Source organism: Hyla sarda, chromosome 1 (assembly GCF_029499605.1).
Source record: "Hyla sarda isolate aHylSar1 chromosome 1, aHylSar1.hap1, whole genome shotgun sequence".
Taxonomy (NCBI): Eukaryota; Metazoa; Chordata; class Amphibia; order Anura; family Hylidae; genus Hyla; species Hyla sarda.
In genome coordinates this window covers 432995112-433009764 of record NC_079189.1, presented here as the reverse complement: position 1 = coordinate 433009764, position 14653 = coordinate 432995112, and the positions used below count along the sequence as shown (strand labels likewise).

The 14653-nt window shown below is 44.6% G+C and overlaps 1 protein-coding gene across 7 annotated transcripts in view; it reads left to right on the top strand.

Annotated features, from left to right (window-relative positions):
* EIF4ENIF1 (eukaryotic translation initiation factor 4E nuclear import factor 1) overlaps window positions 1–14653 on the top strand; it is a 41359-nt gene that overhangs the window by 10053 nt on the left and 16653 nt on the right. For all 7 annotated transcript variants that reach the window (XM_056530432.1, XM_056530443.1, XM_056530393.1 and 4 more), the window contains exons 4-9: window positions 80–207; window positions 7113–7405; window positions 7483–7684; window positions 8920–9086; window positions 9957–10092; window positions 10524–10700. In XM_056530432.1, coding sequence (XP_056386407.1) covers window positions 80–207; window positions 7113–7405; window positions 7483–7684; window positions 8920–9086; window positions 9957–10092; window positions 10524–10700 — 1103 coding nt within the window. The remainder of the gene's footprint in view (window positions 1–79; window positions 208–7112; window positions 7406–7482; window positions 7685–8919; window positions 9087–9956; window positions 10093–10523; window positions 10701–14653) is intronic.

Genomic DNA, 14653 nt, shown 5'->3' with positions numbered 1-14653 from the left:
TCTACAAAGTAGTTGTTAGTGGAATGCTATTCAAGCCCCCCCCCCCCCCCTTTTTATATACTATATTCTGTCTTTATAGTGATGGTGTCTGGGATCCTGAAAAGTGGCATGCATCTCTCTATCCAAACTCTGGCCGCAGTTCTCCCATTGACTCCTTGAGAAAAGAATCGGATACAGAAAGAACTTCTCTTAAGCGAAGAATAGCAGGTAAAATACTGTTTGTAATTGTTTTAAACTGCAAATACTGTCCATGTAAAGTCTTCCCAATCTGAACCGTGTGACAATGATACAGTAAAATTTATAAGAGCAAATTGTAATATGTGACATCTTTCTTAAAGAGGAACTCTGGTACAGACCATCTTATCCCCTATCCACAGGAAAGGGGATAAGTGTCTGTTTGTGGGAGGTCCAACCACAGTGATCGCCACAATCTCCTGCCCTGCACAGAGCAACTTCTCCATGCATGGAGTGACCTCCCCTTTATGCACTGAATACAGATCCAACTCTTATATGTAGGTAATAAACTCAATCAGCACCTGAGCAAATTCACAGTGAATTACAGACCTATGATAAACTGCTGAGCAGGGCTGTGGAGTTGGTAGATGAATACTCCAACTCCTCCTGTATTAATATTCAAATGTATTTAATACATTCCTTGAAGGAAAGAAAGGCAACATACATGTCATTACCACAGGACTTCTGGCTGGGAAGCCAACAGTCTACTGTATTGAACAGTTTTTGTGTGCTGATCTGCTGCTGAAGATAGGGCAGTGGGAGGATCCAGGAAGGGGCATTTATTATAAAACATGATTTCCCTAGTAGAATCCCATAGTCATGTTTAAAGGGGTACTCCGCCCCTAGACATCTTATCCCCTATCGAAAAGATAGGGGATAAGATGTCAGATCGCTGGAGTTCTGCTGCTTGGGGGCCCCCAGGATCACCGCTGCGGCACCGCGCTTTCATTAGTACACATAGCGAGTTCGCTCTGTGCGTAATGACGGGCGACACAGGGGACGGAGCAGCGTGATGTCATGGCTCTGCCCCTCGTGACATCACGGCCCGCCCCCTTAATGCAAGTCCATGGCAGGGGGCGTGATGACCGCCACGCCCCCTCCCATAGACTTGTATTGAGGGGGCTGGCTGTGACATCACGAGGGGCGGAGCCGTGACGTAATGATGCTCCGGCCCCTGTATTGCCTGTCATTACGCACAGAGCGAACTCGCTCTGTGCAGTAATAGCGCGGTGCCGCAGCAGCAATCCCGGAGGTCCCCAGCAGCGGGACCCCGGCGATCTGACATCTTATCCCCTATCCTTTGGATAGGGGATAAGATGTCTAGGGGCGGAGTACCCCATTAAGCTAACAATCGAGTTTACAAGTTTTTATAGCCTTAGTTGAATGGCAGCAGTTTTTCCAATGGTTTACAGCTTCAGTCTTGAACTATTGACCCTCCATTCCCTTCACTTATTTATACAAGTGTCTCTAGTCCTGCAAAAAACATATTTACTTAATCCCTGATCAGTGAGAGGCTAGGTTACCCATGGGTTCCCTGTAACAGCAGAACACAACACTATGGAAAGTATAAGTATTACCGCTCCTAATTGTGCGTTGTGCCATATAGTAAAGCACATGAAAAGCATGCTTCTTCATGGTCACTTAACAGGTCCGTGAGGCGCTGCATGCATTGGTCTTTATTCTTAAAGTAGAGAAGTCATTAATTATAACTTTTTGTGAATTGGGACATTTAAACTTGCTTTTTTTTTATTTTTTTATTCCAATTTAAATTTAGAAGGAGTCGGGGCATTGATTGCCGACTTCGACTCCAGGTACCCAAAATTTCGTCCGACTCCACAGCACTGCTGCTGAGACTTGCAAAATACCACTTCTCAAAGAGATTCCACATTGGCAAATAATGCTGCATTATGTGCCTGACAGCATATTCAACATAACCTGACATATTTTATATTTGTATTTTTGATTTCCTTTGTGACTTAACTGGTATTTAATTTTATTCCAACACATCTCCCCAGAAATGCTATGCTCTTCGTAAATTTTAGAATGTGTAAAGCTTGTATTTCTCTATCGGCTCCATTGGGGTACACAGACCGTGGGTGTATGCTGCTGTCTCAAGGAGGTGTGACACTATGGTAATAAAAAAAAAAAAAGTCTGCTCCTCACAGCAGGATATACCCGCCTTCAGGCTCTGAGCTAATCATTTTAAGCTTAGTGTCTGAAGGAGATGGACATGGTCTGGAATTCTCCAGACCAGGTCTTCTGATTGAATTTCTTAGTATAGGGACGTGTTGGTTTTTTTATTCCTTTTTCTTTTCTGTTTTCAGGTGGGGACTCCGGTTCCCTGTTTCCCCATTGCGAGTAAGGGGGCACAGACATTGCGTATATGCGCTGTTCACCCCCCCTCTCCAACGGCCAGCGCCTGGGTTGGTACCTCGTGGGTCCGGGTCCCCCTTTTTCCCTGCTCGCCTCGCTCGCGCAAAGCAGCCAGGCGTGATGCAGGTAACTAAAGCTGACTGAAGACTTCACTAGGTAAGTTCTTCTGACTGAGGTAATTACTTCCCCCCCCCCCCCCCTTTTCTCCATAGGTACGTCAACCTCTGGTGACCCCCTCCCCCCCTCCCCTTCGGCCTAGCCACGGCTCCTCGGGTCTTTACAAAGATCCTTGCGCCAGTGATGGTCCTGTTACGGTCGAGGGGAATCTCGGTGATACCCTATCTGGACGACCTTCTCATCAAGGCTCCAACCAGAGCCCAGACTCTGGAGAATCTGGATGTCACTCGCCACACTCTGACTCGCTTTGGGTAGATGGTCAACCGGGACAAGTCAGTCCTCCGTCCTGCCCAGTCTCTAACCTTCCTGGGACTTCGATTCGACACGGCTCTGGTGGCTCCGCTCCCCCCTTCTTCTCCAAGGGCGGTCGTTTCTTCCCCCTTCACTGGCAGGTTGTAACAACGGATGCCAGCCTGTCGGGCTGGGGCGGCGTGTTCAGGGATTGGACGGTTCAGGGACTCTGGTCTCCCCCCGGAGACCCTTCTTCCGATAAACATATTGGAATTACGGGCGATTCTTCTTTGTCTTCTTCATTGGGAGTCCCGTCTTCAGTCCCGTCCTGTCCGCGCTCAGTCAGACAACGCCACGACCGTGGCGTACATAAATCGACAGGGCGGCACTCACAGCTCTGCAGCCATGGCCGAGGTGACCAAGATTCTCACCTGGGCGGAGAGCAAGGTTCCGGCCATTGAAGCGATTCACATTCCGGGGGTGCTCAACTGGGAAGCGGACTTCCTCAGTCGGTCCTCACCTACCCCGGTGAGTGGTCTCTACATCTGAGGTCTTCGCGCAGCTCTGCGACCTCTGGGGCATTCCGAACGTGGACCTCTTCGCTCTGGCCGTGGACGCCCTAGTGATTCCTTGGGCGGGGTTTGCCCTACCCTCTGTTCCCTCCTCTTCTGCTCCTTCCCAGGGTGCTGAGGAAGCTCAAGGCAGAGGACGTCCCCACCATTCTGGTAGCTCCAGATTGGCCCCGAAGGTCGTGGTACGCCAACGTAGTCAGGCTCCTGGACGACGCTCCACTGTGCCTTCCGCTCCGACCTGCTCTCTCAGGGTCCTCTTTGCCACCCCAATTTAGTCGCTGCATTTGACTGTGTGGCGGTTGAGTCATTCACACCATGCTCAAGGCTCGTAAGCCCTCCTCCGCAAGAATTTACCACCGTACTTGGCGGTCTTATTTTCGTTGGTGTGAAGCTCAGGACTTCTCCCCGGTAACCTTCTCGGTTTCCCGTCTTCTCTCCTTTTTGCAGTCGGGGTTGGAACTGGGGTGGTCTCTCAGTTCACTTAAAGGTCAGGTTTCGGCCCTTGCTGTTCTTTTCCAGCAGCCCCTGGCTTCTAATTCTCATGTCTGGACCTTCCTTCAAGGAGTGGCACATGCTGCCCCTCCTTATCGGTCACCCTCTCCCCCTTGGGACTTGAATTTGGTTCTGAGTGCCCTCCAGGGTGCACCTTTTGAGCTCCTTTAGAGAGGTGTCTCTCCGCCTCCTTTCTTGGAAAGTGGCGTTTCTTATTGCTATCACCTCCATCAGGAGGGTGTCTGAATTGGCAGCTCTCTCCTGCCGTTCTCAGTTTCTGGTGATCCACCAGGACAAGGTTGTTTTCCGGCCAGATCCTTCCTTTTTTTGTTTAAGGTGGTCTCGGCCTTTCATATCAATGAGTACATTGTCCTGCTCCTTCTCATCCTAAGGAGCCCTTACTACACAAGCTGGATGTAGTTTGGGTTGTTCGGTCTTCTGTCTATCACTTCTTCGTTTCGTCAGTGTGATTCCTTTTTCGCCCTTACGGAAGGTCGTCGCAAGGGACAACCTGCTTCCAAGGCAACCATTTCTCGGTGGATTTGGTCCGCCATTTCGGAAGCCTATCGCTGTAAGTGGAAGATTCCTCCTTTCAGGGTTGTGGCTCATTCTACCCGTTCTGTTGGGGCATCCTGGGCTCTCCAGAATAGAGCCTCGTCCTCGCAGATTTGCAATGCGGCTACCTGGTCGTCTTTGCACACTTTCTCGAGGTTTTACCAAGTTCATACTTTCGCATCGTCTGCTAGTCTGGGTAGTAAAGTGTTGCAGGCGGCAGTGGATCGGCTGTCTGCCTGACTGCTTATCTGCCCACCCAAGGGACGGCTTTGGTATGTCCCACGGTCTGTGTCCCCCAATGGAGCCGATAGAGAAAAGCAGATTTTTGTTTACTTACCGTAAAATCTTTCTCGAAGGATCCATTGGGGGACACAGCTCCCGCCCTTTTTGGGATTTTCGTTTTGGTTCTCTGTCCGAGGGTGTGTTCTGTTGTTTTTTTTCTTCTGGTTCTCGGACAGTTTTGGGTTTTTCTTTCACCTGTTGGTCTCTGAAACTGATTAGCTCAGAGCCTGAAGGCTGGTATATCCTGCTGGGAGGAGCCGACTTTTTATTATTACCATAGTGTCACACCTCCTAGAGACAGCAGCATACACCCACGGTCTGTGTCCCCCAATGGATCCTTTGAGAGAGATTTTACGGTAAGTAAACAAAAATCTCCTTTTTGCCTTTTAAATTTTTAAAGATGCCTCTGAAAAAATAAAAGCAATCTGATTGCTATGGGTTACTTCAGCGATTGCATGCTACTGCTTTGACTTTTTAGAAGTAGTTACAAACGGGGAGCAGCATGTATCACTTGTGTATTTTACGGGTTTTCAGCCTTCCATCGACATATGAAAAACTCTTCACCCCTTAATGACCACGGACGTAAATGTTCGTCCTGGTTTGGCAGGACTTCCCGCGCCAGGACGTACATTTACGTCCTGTGTATGACCATAGTTGGTAGCAGCCGGGGACCCGCCCGTAATGTCCGACATCTGCGATCGCGCGTATGTCCGCCATTAACCCCTCAGATGCCGTGATCAATACAGATCACGGCATCTGCGGCAGTGCAGTACATTGGATGATCAGATCGCCCGCGGCGATCCGATCATCCAGCATGGTGGTTGGAGGTCCCCCTCACCTGGCTCCGGCTGTCTCCCGGGTCTTCTGCTCTGGTCTGAGATCGAGCAGACCAGAACATCAGATATTACTGATCAGTGCTGTGTCCTATACATAGCACTGAACAGTATTAGCTATCAAAGAATTGCTATAGATAGTCCCCTATGGGGACGTAAAAAGTGTAAAATAAAAGTTAAAGTTAAACAAAAATGAAGAAATCCCCCCCCCCCCCCCCAATAAAAATTGTCAGTTTTTCCCATTTTACCCCCAAAAAGCATAACATATAATTTTATTTATTTTTTTTTTTTTTTATAAACATATTTGGTATCGCCGCGTGCGTAAATGTCCGTACTATCAAAATATGTTATCCCTTACGGTGAATGGCGTAAACATAAAAAATTTGAAGTCCAAAAATGCAGCTTTTTTTTTTTTTTTGTCACATTTTATTAAAAAAATGAATAAAAAATTATTAAAAATGGTTTCTATATATGCAAATGTGGTATCGATAAAAAGTACAGATGACGGTGCAAAAAAATGAGCCCTCATACCGCCCTATATATGAAAAAATGAAAAAGTTACAGGTGGTCAAAATAGGGCGATTAGATTACTGATTTTGTACAGATTACTGATTTTTTTTTTTTAAGCGGTACAAAAATAAACAAGTATCTAGCCATGGGTATCATTTTAATCGTATTGACCCACAGAATAAAGAACATGTCATTTTTACCGTAAAGTGTGTATAGTGTGAAAACAAAACCCTCCAAAATGCACAAAATTCTGGTTTTCATTTAAATTACCTCCCTAAAAAAATGTTATGGTTCGCCGTACATTTTAGGGTAAAATGAGAGGTTTCATTACAAAGTACAATTGGTCACGCAAAAAACAAGCCCTTCTATGGGTCTGTAGATGGAAATGTAAAGAGTTATGGATTCTAGAAGGTGAGGAGGAAAAACAAAAACGCTAAAATAAAATTGGCCTGGTCCTTAAGGGGTTAAAGGGGTACTCCCGTGGAAACTTTTTTTTTTTTTTTTTTTTTTTTTAAATCAACTGGTGCCAGAAAGTTAAACAAACAAATTTGTAAATTACTTCTATTAAATAATCTTAATCCTTCCAGTACTTTTTAGGGGCCATATAATACAGAGAAAATGCTTTTTCTTTTTGGATTTCTCTAGTGTCATGACCACAGTGCTCTGCTGACCTCTGCTGTCCATTTTAGGAACTGTCCAGAGCAGGAGAAAATTCCTATAGCAAACAAACATATGCTGCTCTGGACAGTTCCTAAAATGGACAGCAGAAGTCAGCAGCGAGCACTGTGGTCATGACATCAGAGAAATCCAAAAAGAAAATAATTTCCTCTGTAGTATACAGCCCCTCAAAAGTACTGGTAGGATTAAGATTTTTTTTTTTTTTTAAATAGAAGTAATTTACAAATCTTTAACTTTCTGCCACCAGTTGATTTGTGTTCCACATGAGTACCCCTTTAAATCCAAGAATAACCTCCCTTTTATTTTTTATTTTTTTTTATTTTTCTTTTTGTATGTGTGTATGTATATATATTTAATATTTAATTAAATTTTTTATTTTTTTTTATTTTTTCAGATCCCAGAGAGCGTGTTAAGGAGGATGATCTTGATGTAGTTCTAAGCCCACAAAGGAGAAGTTTTGGTGGAGGCTGTCATGTGACTTCTGCTGTTGGCTCACGTCGGGCTGGGAGCCCACTAGATAATAAAGAAAATGAAAGCTTACGTCTTGCTGGTGGACGAAGGATTGGTAGTGGCAGAATAATAGCAGCTAGAGGGTTTGAACGTGACTTACGAGGTGGAGAAAAAGATGGTAGAGAACTTCGTGATGGAAGAGAACGAGAAAAGGAATACAAGGATAAACGCTTCAGGGTAAAATATCTTTGCTAGTCTTTCTTTTGTTTTTCAAATGCATATACCTTGGGTAAACTTGAGTTATATTTTTACAGAGGGAGTATGGGGACAGTAAAAGAGTCTTTGGCGAGCGAAGAAGGAATGACTCTTATACAGAAGAGGAGCCTGAGTGGTTTTCTGGTGGACCCACAAGTCAGTCAGAGACCATAGAGCTTATAGGGTTTGATGACAAAATCCTTGAGGAAGATCAGAAGGGACGAAAAAGAACACGGAAAAGAACTTCTTCTGTTAAGGAAGGTAAAGCAAGGGTTGTAAATATTGTGAAAGCTAACTATTTAATACATTTTTATCTTTACAGAGTTATGACTTGCGGTTACTTGCTTAGCATGACACCACTTGGGGTTCATAAGGTGTTGCAGTGTTCATACCCACTGATTGGGCTATTGAGTGCTGAAGGACCCACATGCTTAGTTGCTGTCCCCACCGCATCTGTGTAGTGGTTATCTGCTCATTGCAGAGAAGTCATATTGAAATGGCTTTCTACCACCATTGTCAGGAAGAACAGGGCCTGTCTTACAGCCTCATGTCAGTGGTCCTGCTGCAGGCAATTAAGATGGGGCTACATTCTCAGCTGCCAGGGTGATAAGACCTTTGGCTGTTATGTATAGAGTGGGCTCAGATGAGCCTTTTCTTTTCCTTGGCAACTGTTAACAATCAGCATTAGTTCTAGCTCTAGTGCTCGTTGTTAAAGTGTTCTTCCACTTTAGAAATACTTATCCAGTGGACAGGAGATAAATTTATGATCTCTGATTAGCTCGGTAGGCTGTCGCTATTTAGCACAGGAGGCGGTCTCCGATGCTGTGAGATGCAATGTCATGTCCAGAGATGAGAGAAGGTGCTCCGTTCAGGAAATCGTGGGGAATTCAGAGGTTGGATCCCTTCCACCCTTATGAGACACTTATCCCCCTATTCTGTGGATAAACCCTTTAATCTGCTGCAAAGTTCAGCTATTTAAAGTAAATCTGCAGCATATTAAGTATATGTGAATGTACCCACTAAATGCTGCAGTCAATACAAAGATTAGCAACTGAATGCTGGGGATTTGATAGTTGGCCATGCTGTTTAGATTTCCAACAGGCACCCCTGTGATTGCTTCTTGGCTCAGACCAGTTATCATATCAGCCAGGCCTCTTATATATACTATGACTATTTTAAAAATTGTAACATTTCACTTCACTTCCCCCATAAAAATACCCTATTTTACCTGTCTCGATCTCTCATTTAATTCATTCTCATGGCCCCCCACCCCTGACTGAGCAGCTGTTCCTGCTTTCATAATGAAATGCAGGTAGCGGCTGCTTCCTGACAGCCCAACCTTATTTGTGACCTGGAAAAAACTTTCTTACAGCTCTATCACCATAATAGCTGTTTTTATTTTTTTATTTTTATTTTTTGAAATGGCTTGTCAGTAATATATATTGTATGCGGCTGTGCATTGAATGCTGACTTTTTATGATTCAACTTTATATTAGGCTTTGAATGCAATGGAGGAGTCCTAGAGGAAGAGGCAAGTCTTCCTCCAGAATCTACAGCTGACCAGGAAGTGCCCCGAGAGGCCATTCTACCAGAACCAGCACCTGGAGAATTTGATTTCAATGAATTTTTTAACCTGGATAAGAGTGTGCCTGGCCTGGCATCGGTGAGTCTCATTCGTCTGCATGTGGCCCTCCTGGAAGTTTAAGATCCTCTTTAGGGCTCCTTCACACACTATTTATTTTTATTTTTTAAACAAATGTTTGAGGTGTTCATTTTGTTTCTTACATGCGGGTGTGTTCTGACATTTAAGTCCTGAAAAGAAGCCTATGGGAAAAATCTCCATGCTCAGAGCATGCTCTGTACTGGGGTGGAAAACTATTACATCTTTTTTGAGAAAAATAACGCTGTGTGTGAAACAAGCCTTTTAAAGGTTCTTTTGTTAACATATGGGTGGGAAAACAAATCTAGTTAGCAGCTGAATTCACTTCTTCACCACCTCTGCATGCTTCTGGCAAAAAATAAATCACTTTCTTGGTGTGCACTTGTGGTGGGTAATCACAAGAGGGTTACATTTATTTATTTTTTTTTAAACCTGGCTTGATATCTCGCAGTCTATAATTCTTTCTCTCCCCCCCCCCCCCCCCCCCCCCCAGTACAAATGTCAGTGTTTTGTTTTGCATCATGAAGTAGTTCTGGATCAGCTGTATTGTAGTTTTGCTTTTTAGAAATTGACACAGTTAACAGTTTAGGGCTAAAAACCAATTAAATAAGATGTGATATTTGCTGAGTGGAAGTAACTTGGATTTGTAGTTTACACATTGCCTGCATAATTTTGATGTGAATTATTCTGATGTGGTTATTGGGGTATTTAAAACTACTCCAAAATAAAGGACTTCGTGTGCAGAGCAGATATTCTGCAGCTACAGAGTTCCCATCACCAACAAGTAAGTGTAATTCCATTGCAGCTCAAGATCCAAGTCTTTCTATTGACACTGGCACTTATGATACTGACTCTGCATCTTTCTTCCTGCAGATGATTGAGGATGTGCTAGGGGAGGGCTCTGTGTCTGCTAGCAGATTCAGCAGATGGTTCTCTAATCACAGCCACTCTGGAAGTCGATCCAGCAGTCTGAGGTCCACCCCCCATGAGGAACTTGAAAGGCTAGCAGGTGAAAGTCTTTAGAAACTTGCTCTTATAGCTGGCTTGAAAGGAATAATTGCGATAAGATAGATTGGGCTCCTGTATACTTACAAATAATTGCTTTTATAATTCCTCCGGGAGTCAGTCAAACAAGCTGCACCACCTTTGACACATTGCTCAACTGCCCTTGGTTGCCCCGTGTAGTTCTTCTGTGTGCTCCAGCTGTCAATCCACTGCTCTATGTATGCATAGAGCAAAGACCACCAGCCCTACCTCTCTGACTGTTGACCAAACTCCTGGAGGAACTATAAAGCATTTATTTTTTAGTATACAGTAGACTAATTTATGATCTTATGCTATGACTGTTGTGAAAAGGGCTTTGAGAATAACTTGTTTACCCCACAAAATATTACAGTATTTGTGTATTAATAGTATTTAAGTGACAATTTCTGCTTGTAGGCCTGGAACAAGTCATTCCCAGTCTTGGGCAAAATGCTGGAAACTATTTTGCTCCCATTCAATTTGAAGAAACTGCTGACAAAGTTGATATCTTGGAGATGTTGCAGAAAGCCAAGGTTGACTTAAAACCATTGTTGTCAAGCCTAACTGCAAACAAGGAGAAACTACGGGAAAGCAGTAAGTTGCTTTGTTTTTACCAAAAATGGTCAACACACAGTGTGCGATATACCTACTCTGAAGTATTGTGTCCTGATCATACCTTGCACGTTATAAACTGAACAAGTAGTGTTGCCAGATTATTTGCTTTGAAGTTAGGCTGGATTCACAGTCTTCAATCACAGGTATCCTTTGGAATCCGGATGACCGGGATTTTGATGTACACTGTGGCAGTGGGTGCCATTCATTTCAGTGGCATGAACAGCATCTCCTACACAGCTGATCAAGCTATTGAAGCTAAATAAAATAGCATAATGTGGACTTAATAGCTTTATGATAAGTGATTCTCTTGTACGCGTGACTAAAACTGTAAAAAAAAGTGTATTTTATTTTTATATTATATATTGTATATTTTTTTGTGTTACTTTAAAAAGTTTTTTTTAATTTTTTTTATAAAATTGTCCTTTTCTGACCCTTATTTCTCAGTCTACAGGGATGCATGACTGATAACTTATTGTGCCGTGATCTGTTATCGGTACCATTTAAAAAAAAAAAAAAAAAAAAATTTATAATTTTTATTTTAGACAGAATAAAGGCACATGTGGGTAACGCAGTACCTATGTTGCCACAAACTACCGTATTTATCGGGGTATACCCCGCACCGGCCTATAACACGCACCCTCGTTTTACCAAGGATATTTGGGTAAAGTTTTTTTACCCAAATATCCTTGGTAAAATGAGAGTGCGTGTGCATGTGTATACCCCGATACGGTTTCTGACCCCGCAGAAGCTCCCAGGAAAGGCAGGGGGAGAGAGGCAGTCGTTGCCCGCTTCTCTCCCCCTGCCTTTCCTGGGGTCTAGAGCCCTGCTGCCGCCGCTTCTCTCCCGCTGGCTATCTGCGCCGATGCCCGTTCTCTCCCCCTGACTATCGGTGCCAGCGCCCCATTGCCGGCGCCGATAGCCAGGGGGAGAGAAGCGGCAGCGGCGCCGATGGCCAGGGGGAGGGAAGGGGCAGCGGCACCCATTGCCGGCGCCGCTTCCCCCGTTGCCTTCCCCCATCCCCGGTTGTCTAATTACCAGTTGCCGGGGTCGGGTCCGCGCTGCTTCAGGCCTCCGGTGTGCGTCCCCTGCGTCGTTGCTATGCACTGCACGACGCAGGGGATGCACACCAGAGGCCTGAAGCTGTGCGGACCAGACCCCAGCAACAGGTAATTATACAACCGGGGATGGGGGGGGCAGCGGCGCCGGCAATGGGTGCCGCTGCCCCTTCTCTCCCCCTGTCTGTCGGCGCCACTGCCCCATTGCCGGCACCGCTTCTCTCCCCCTGGCTATCGGCGCTGGCAATGGGGCAGCGGCACTGATAGCCAGGGGGAGAGAACGGGCAGCGGCACAGATAGCAGGGGGAGAGAAGGGCCGGTAGCAGGGCTCTAGACCCCAGGGCAGGCAGGGGCAGAGAAGCGGGCAGTGACGGCAGGTCTCTGCACCTGCAAAACCGCTGCAGTTCATTGATTTAAAGCGCCCGCTTTAAATCATTGAACTGCAGCAGCTTATCGGCGTATAACACACAGGTAGACTTTAGGCTAAAAAATTTTGCCTAAAAAGTGCGTGTTATACGCCAATAAATACGGTAAATTGGAAGATTAGTGAAGAGGCCCAGCCTAGCGCAATGTTTGGTATACTTTAATGTTTATCATTCAGGATCACTTTAATAGTGTAGACATTTACCCACGTGGCAATACCAAATGTTGACACCTTAAAGGCATTTTTGGCCTTGAGGACACAGGAGAATTCCATTTTTGTTTCCACTTTTTCCTCTTTGCCATAACTTTTATTCCCTCCCCCTACAGTTCCATGTGAGGGCTTTTTTTTATTTGTAATGACTTCTTTCATCTTACCATAAAATGTACAGAAAAACAAAAGAATTTGTGGGGGGAAAAATGGAGAGGGAAGAAAACACAATTTCTCAACTTTTGGCAGATTTATAATTTTTCAGTATACAAGGATGAATGAGGGCTTTTTTTTTTTTTTTTGTGCAGTGATCTTGAACGTTTTTATAAGTTCTGATCTTGTTTTGATGGGGGTTTTGATCCCTTATATTTCTGATTTAAAAATCAATAGTTTTGGAATTACTACTATTAAATTGGTAGAGGGGAGTTTAATTTTTTTATTGGGGGATACTTATTCACTTTTATAAAAATAATCTTTAGATCGCTGACACTTAGTCCTATGCATAGCTCTGATCAGTGTTATTGGCGATCTACTTCTCTGGTCTGCAACAGCAGACCAGAGAAGACCCCATGATTGCAGCAGGAGGCAGGTAAGTAGACCTCTGGCTGTCATCTTAGGTGATCTGATCCCTGCGGCTGTACCACGTGCAATCAGATCAGCCACTGGAACCGCCGCAAATGCAGTGATCAATATTACTAATGTCTGCAATTACCAGCACGTCCCTGACTGCTGATGGCAGCCGGGACCCCACGGTCTATGATGCGAGCACAGCTCTGACCCCCGTGAAGTGAATGGGTAGAAGCCCAATCCACAACTCAATTTTTGCAGCGGATTACATATGTGTGAACATACACTTTTTTTAGGCTGGTGTTGCACAGCAGTTTTCATCCAAATCCAGAAGTATATTCAAAAGGAATTGGGAAATGTAAGTGAAGGCAGCAGTTTTGATCCAAATCCAGAAGTATATTCAAAAGGAATTGGGAAATGTAAGGGAAGGATTTATACTTGGAAACAAAAGTGAGTACACACCAAAGTGGAAATGTCCAAATTGAGCCATTTAGCAAGTTTCCCTCCTCTGTCATATTTCTAGGTAATGTACGGTCTTAGGTGTGAATAGGTGTTTAAAATTTGTTTTTCAGTCTCGAATACTGGTCACTAAAAGTTAAACATGACACCTTGGCAAAAGACTGACATATAAAAGAATTGTTGCTCTACATGAAGATTGCCTAGGCTAGAAGAAGACTGCCAAACAGTGGTTGACCAAAGAAACTGAGTGCATGTGCTCACCATCATTTCCAGAGGTTGTCTTTGGGAAATAGTCAAATTAGTGCTGCCAACGTTGCTGCAGATGTGTAAGGGGTCAGTATGTCAGTGCTCAGACCATAACGTACACTGCATCAACTTGACCTGCATGGATGTCATCCCAGAAGGAAGTCTCTTCTAAAGATGAAGCACAAGAGAGCCTGCAAACAGTTTGCTGAAGACAAGCAGACTAAGAGGACATGGATTTCTGAAACCATTTCTTGTGGTCTGAAGAGACAGACTAATTTGCTGTCAAGCATGTGTGGCGGCAACCAGATGAGGAGTACAAAGTGTCTTGCCTATAGTCAAGCATGGTGGTGGGAGTCTCATGGTCTGGGGCTGTATGAGTACTGCTGTTGAGGTAACCATGAATGGCAACATGTACTGGGACATACTGAAGGGGAGCATGATTCTCTAGCCTCACCTCCTGAGACTGGGTCACAGGGCAGTATTCCAACATGGTCATGACCCCAAACACACCTTCAAGACAGCCAGTGCCTTGTCATGGTAGCTGAGACTAAAGGTGATGGACTGGCCAAGCATGTCTCCAGACATAAACTCTATTGAGAATCTGTAAGGCTTCCTCAAATGGAAAGTGGGGGTGTGAAAGGTCTCAAACATCCACCAACTCCATTTTGTCGTCATGTAGAAGTGGAAGACAACTCCAGTGGCAATCTGTGAAGATCTGGTGAACTCCATGCCCAAGAGGATTTAAGCAGTGCTGGAAAACAATGGGGTCCAAAGTGTCAATATGTTGTGGCCACAACCTTGACATTTCTGTTTAGGAGTGTATTCACTGTTTCCAAGGTTTAGACATTAATTACTTGAGTTATTTTAAGGGGACACATTGAAAACTGTTATACAGGCTGTGCACTCAATACTTTACATTGTAGTAGAATGTAAATTCTTCAGTGTCACATGAAAAGATATTTCCAAATGTGAGG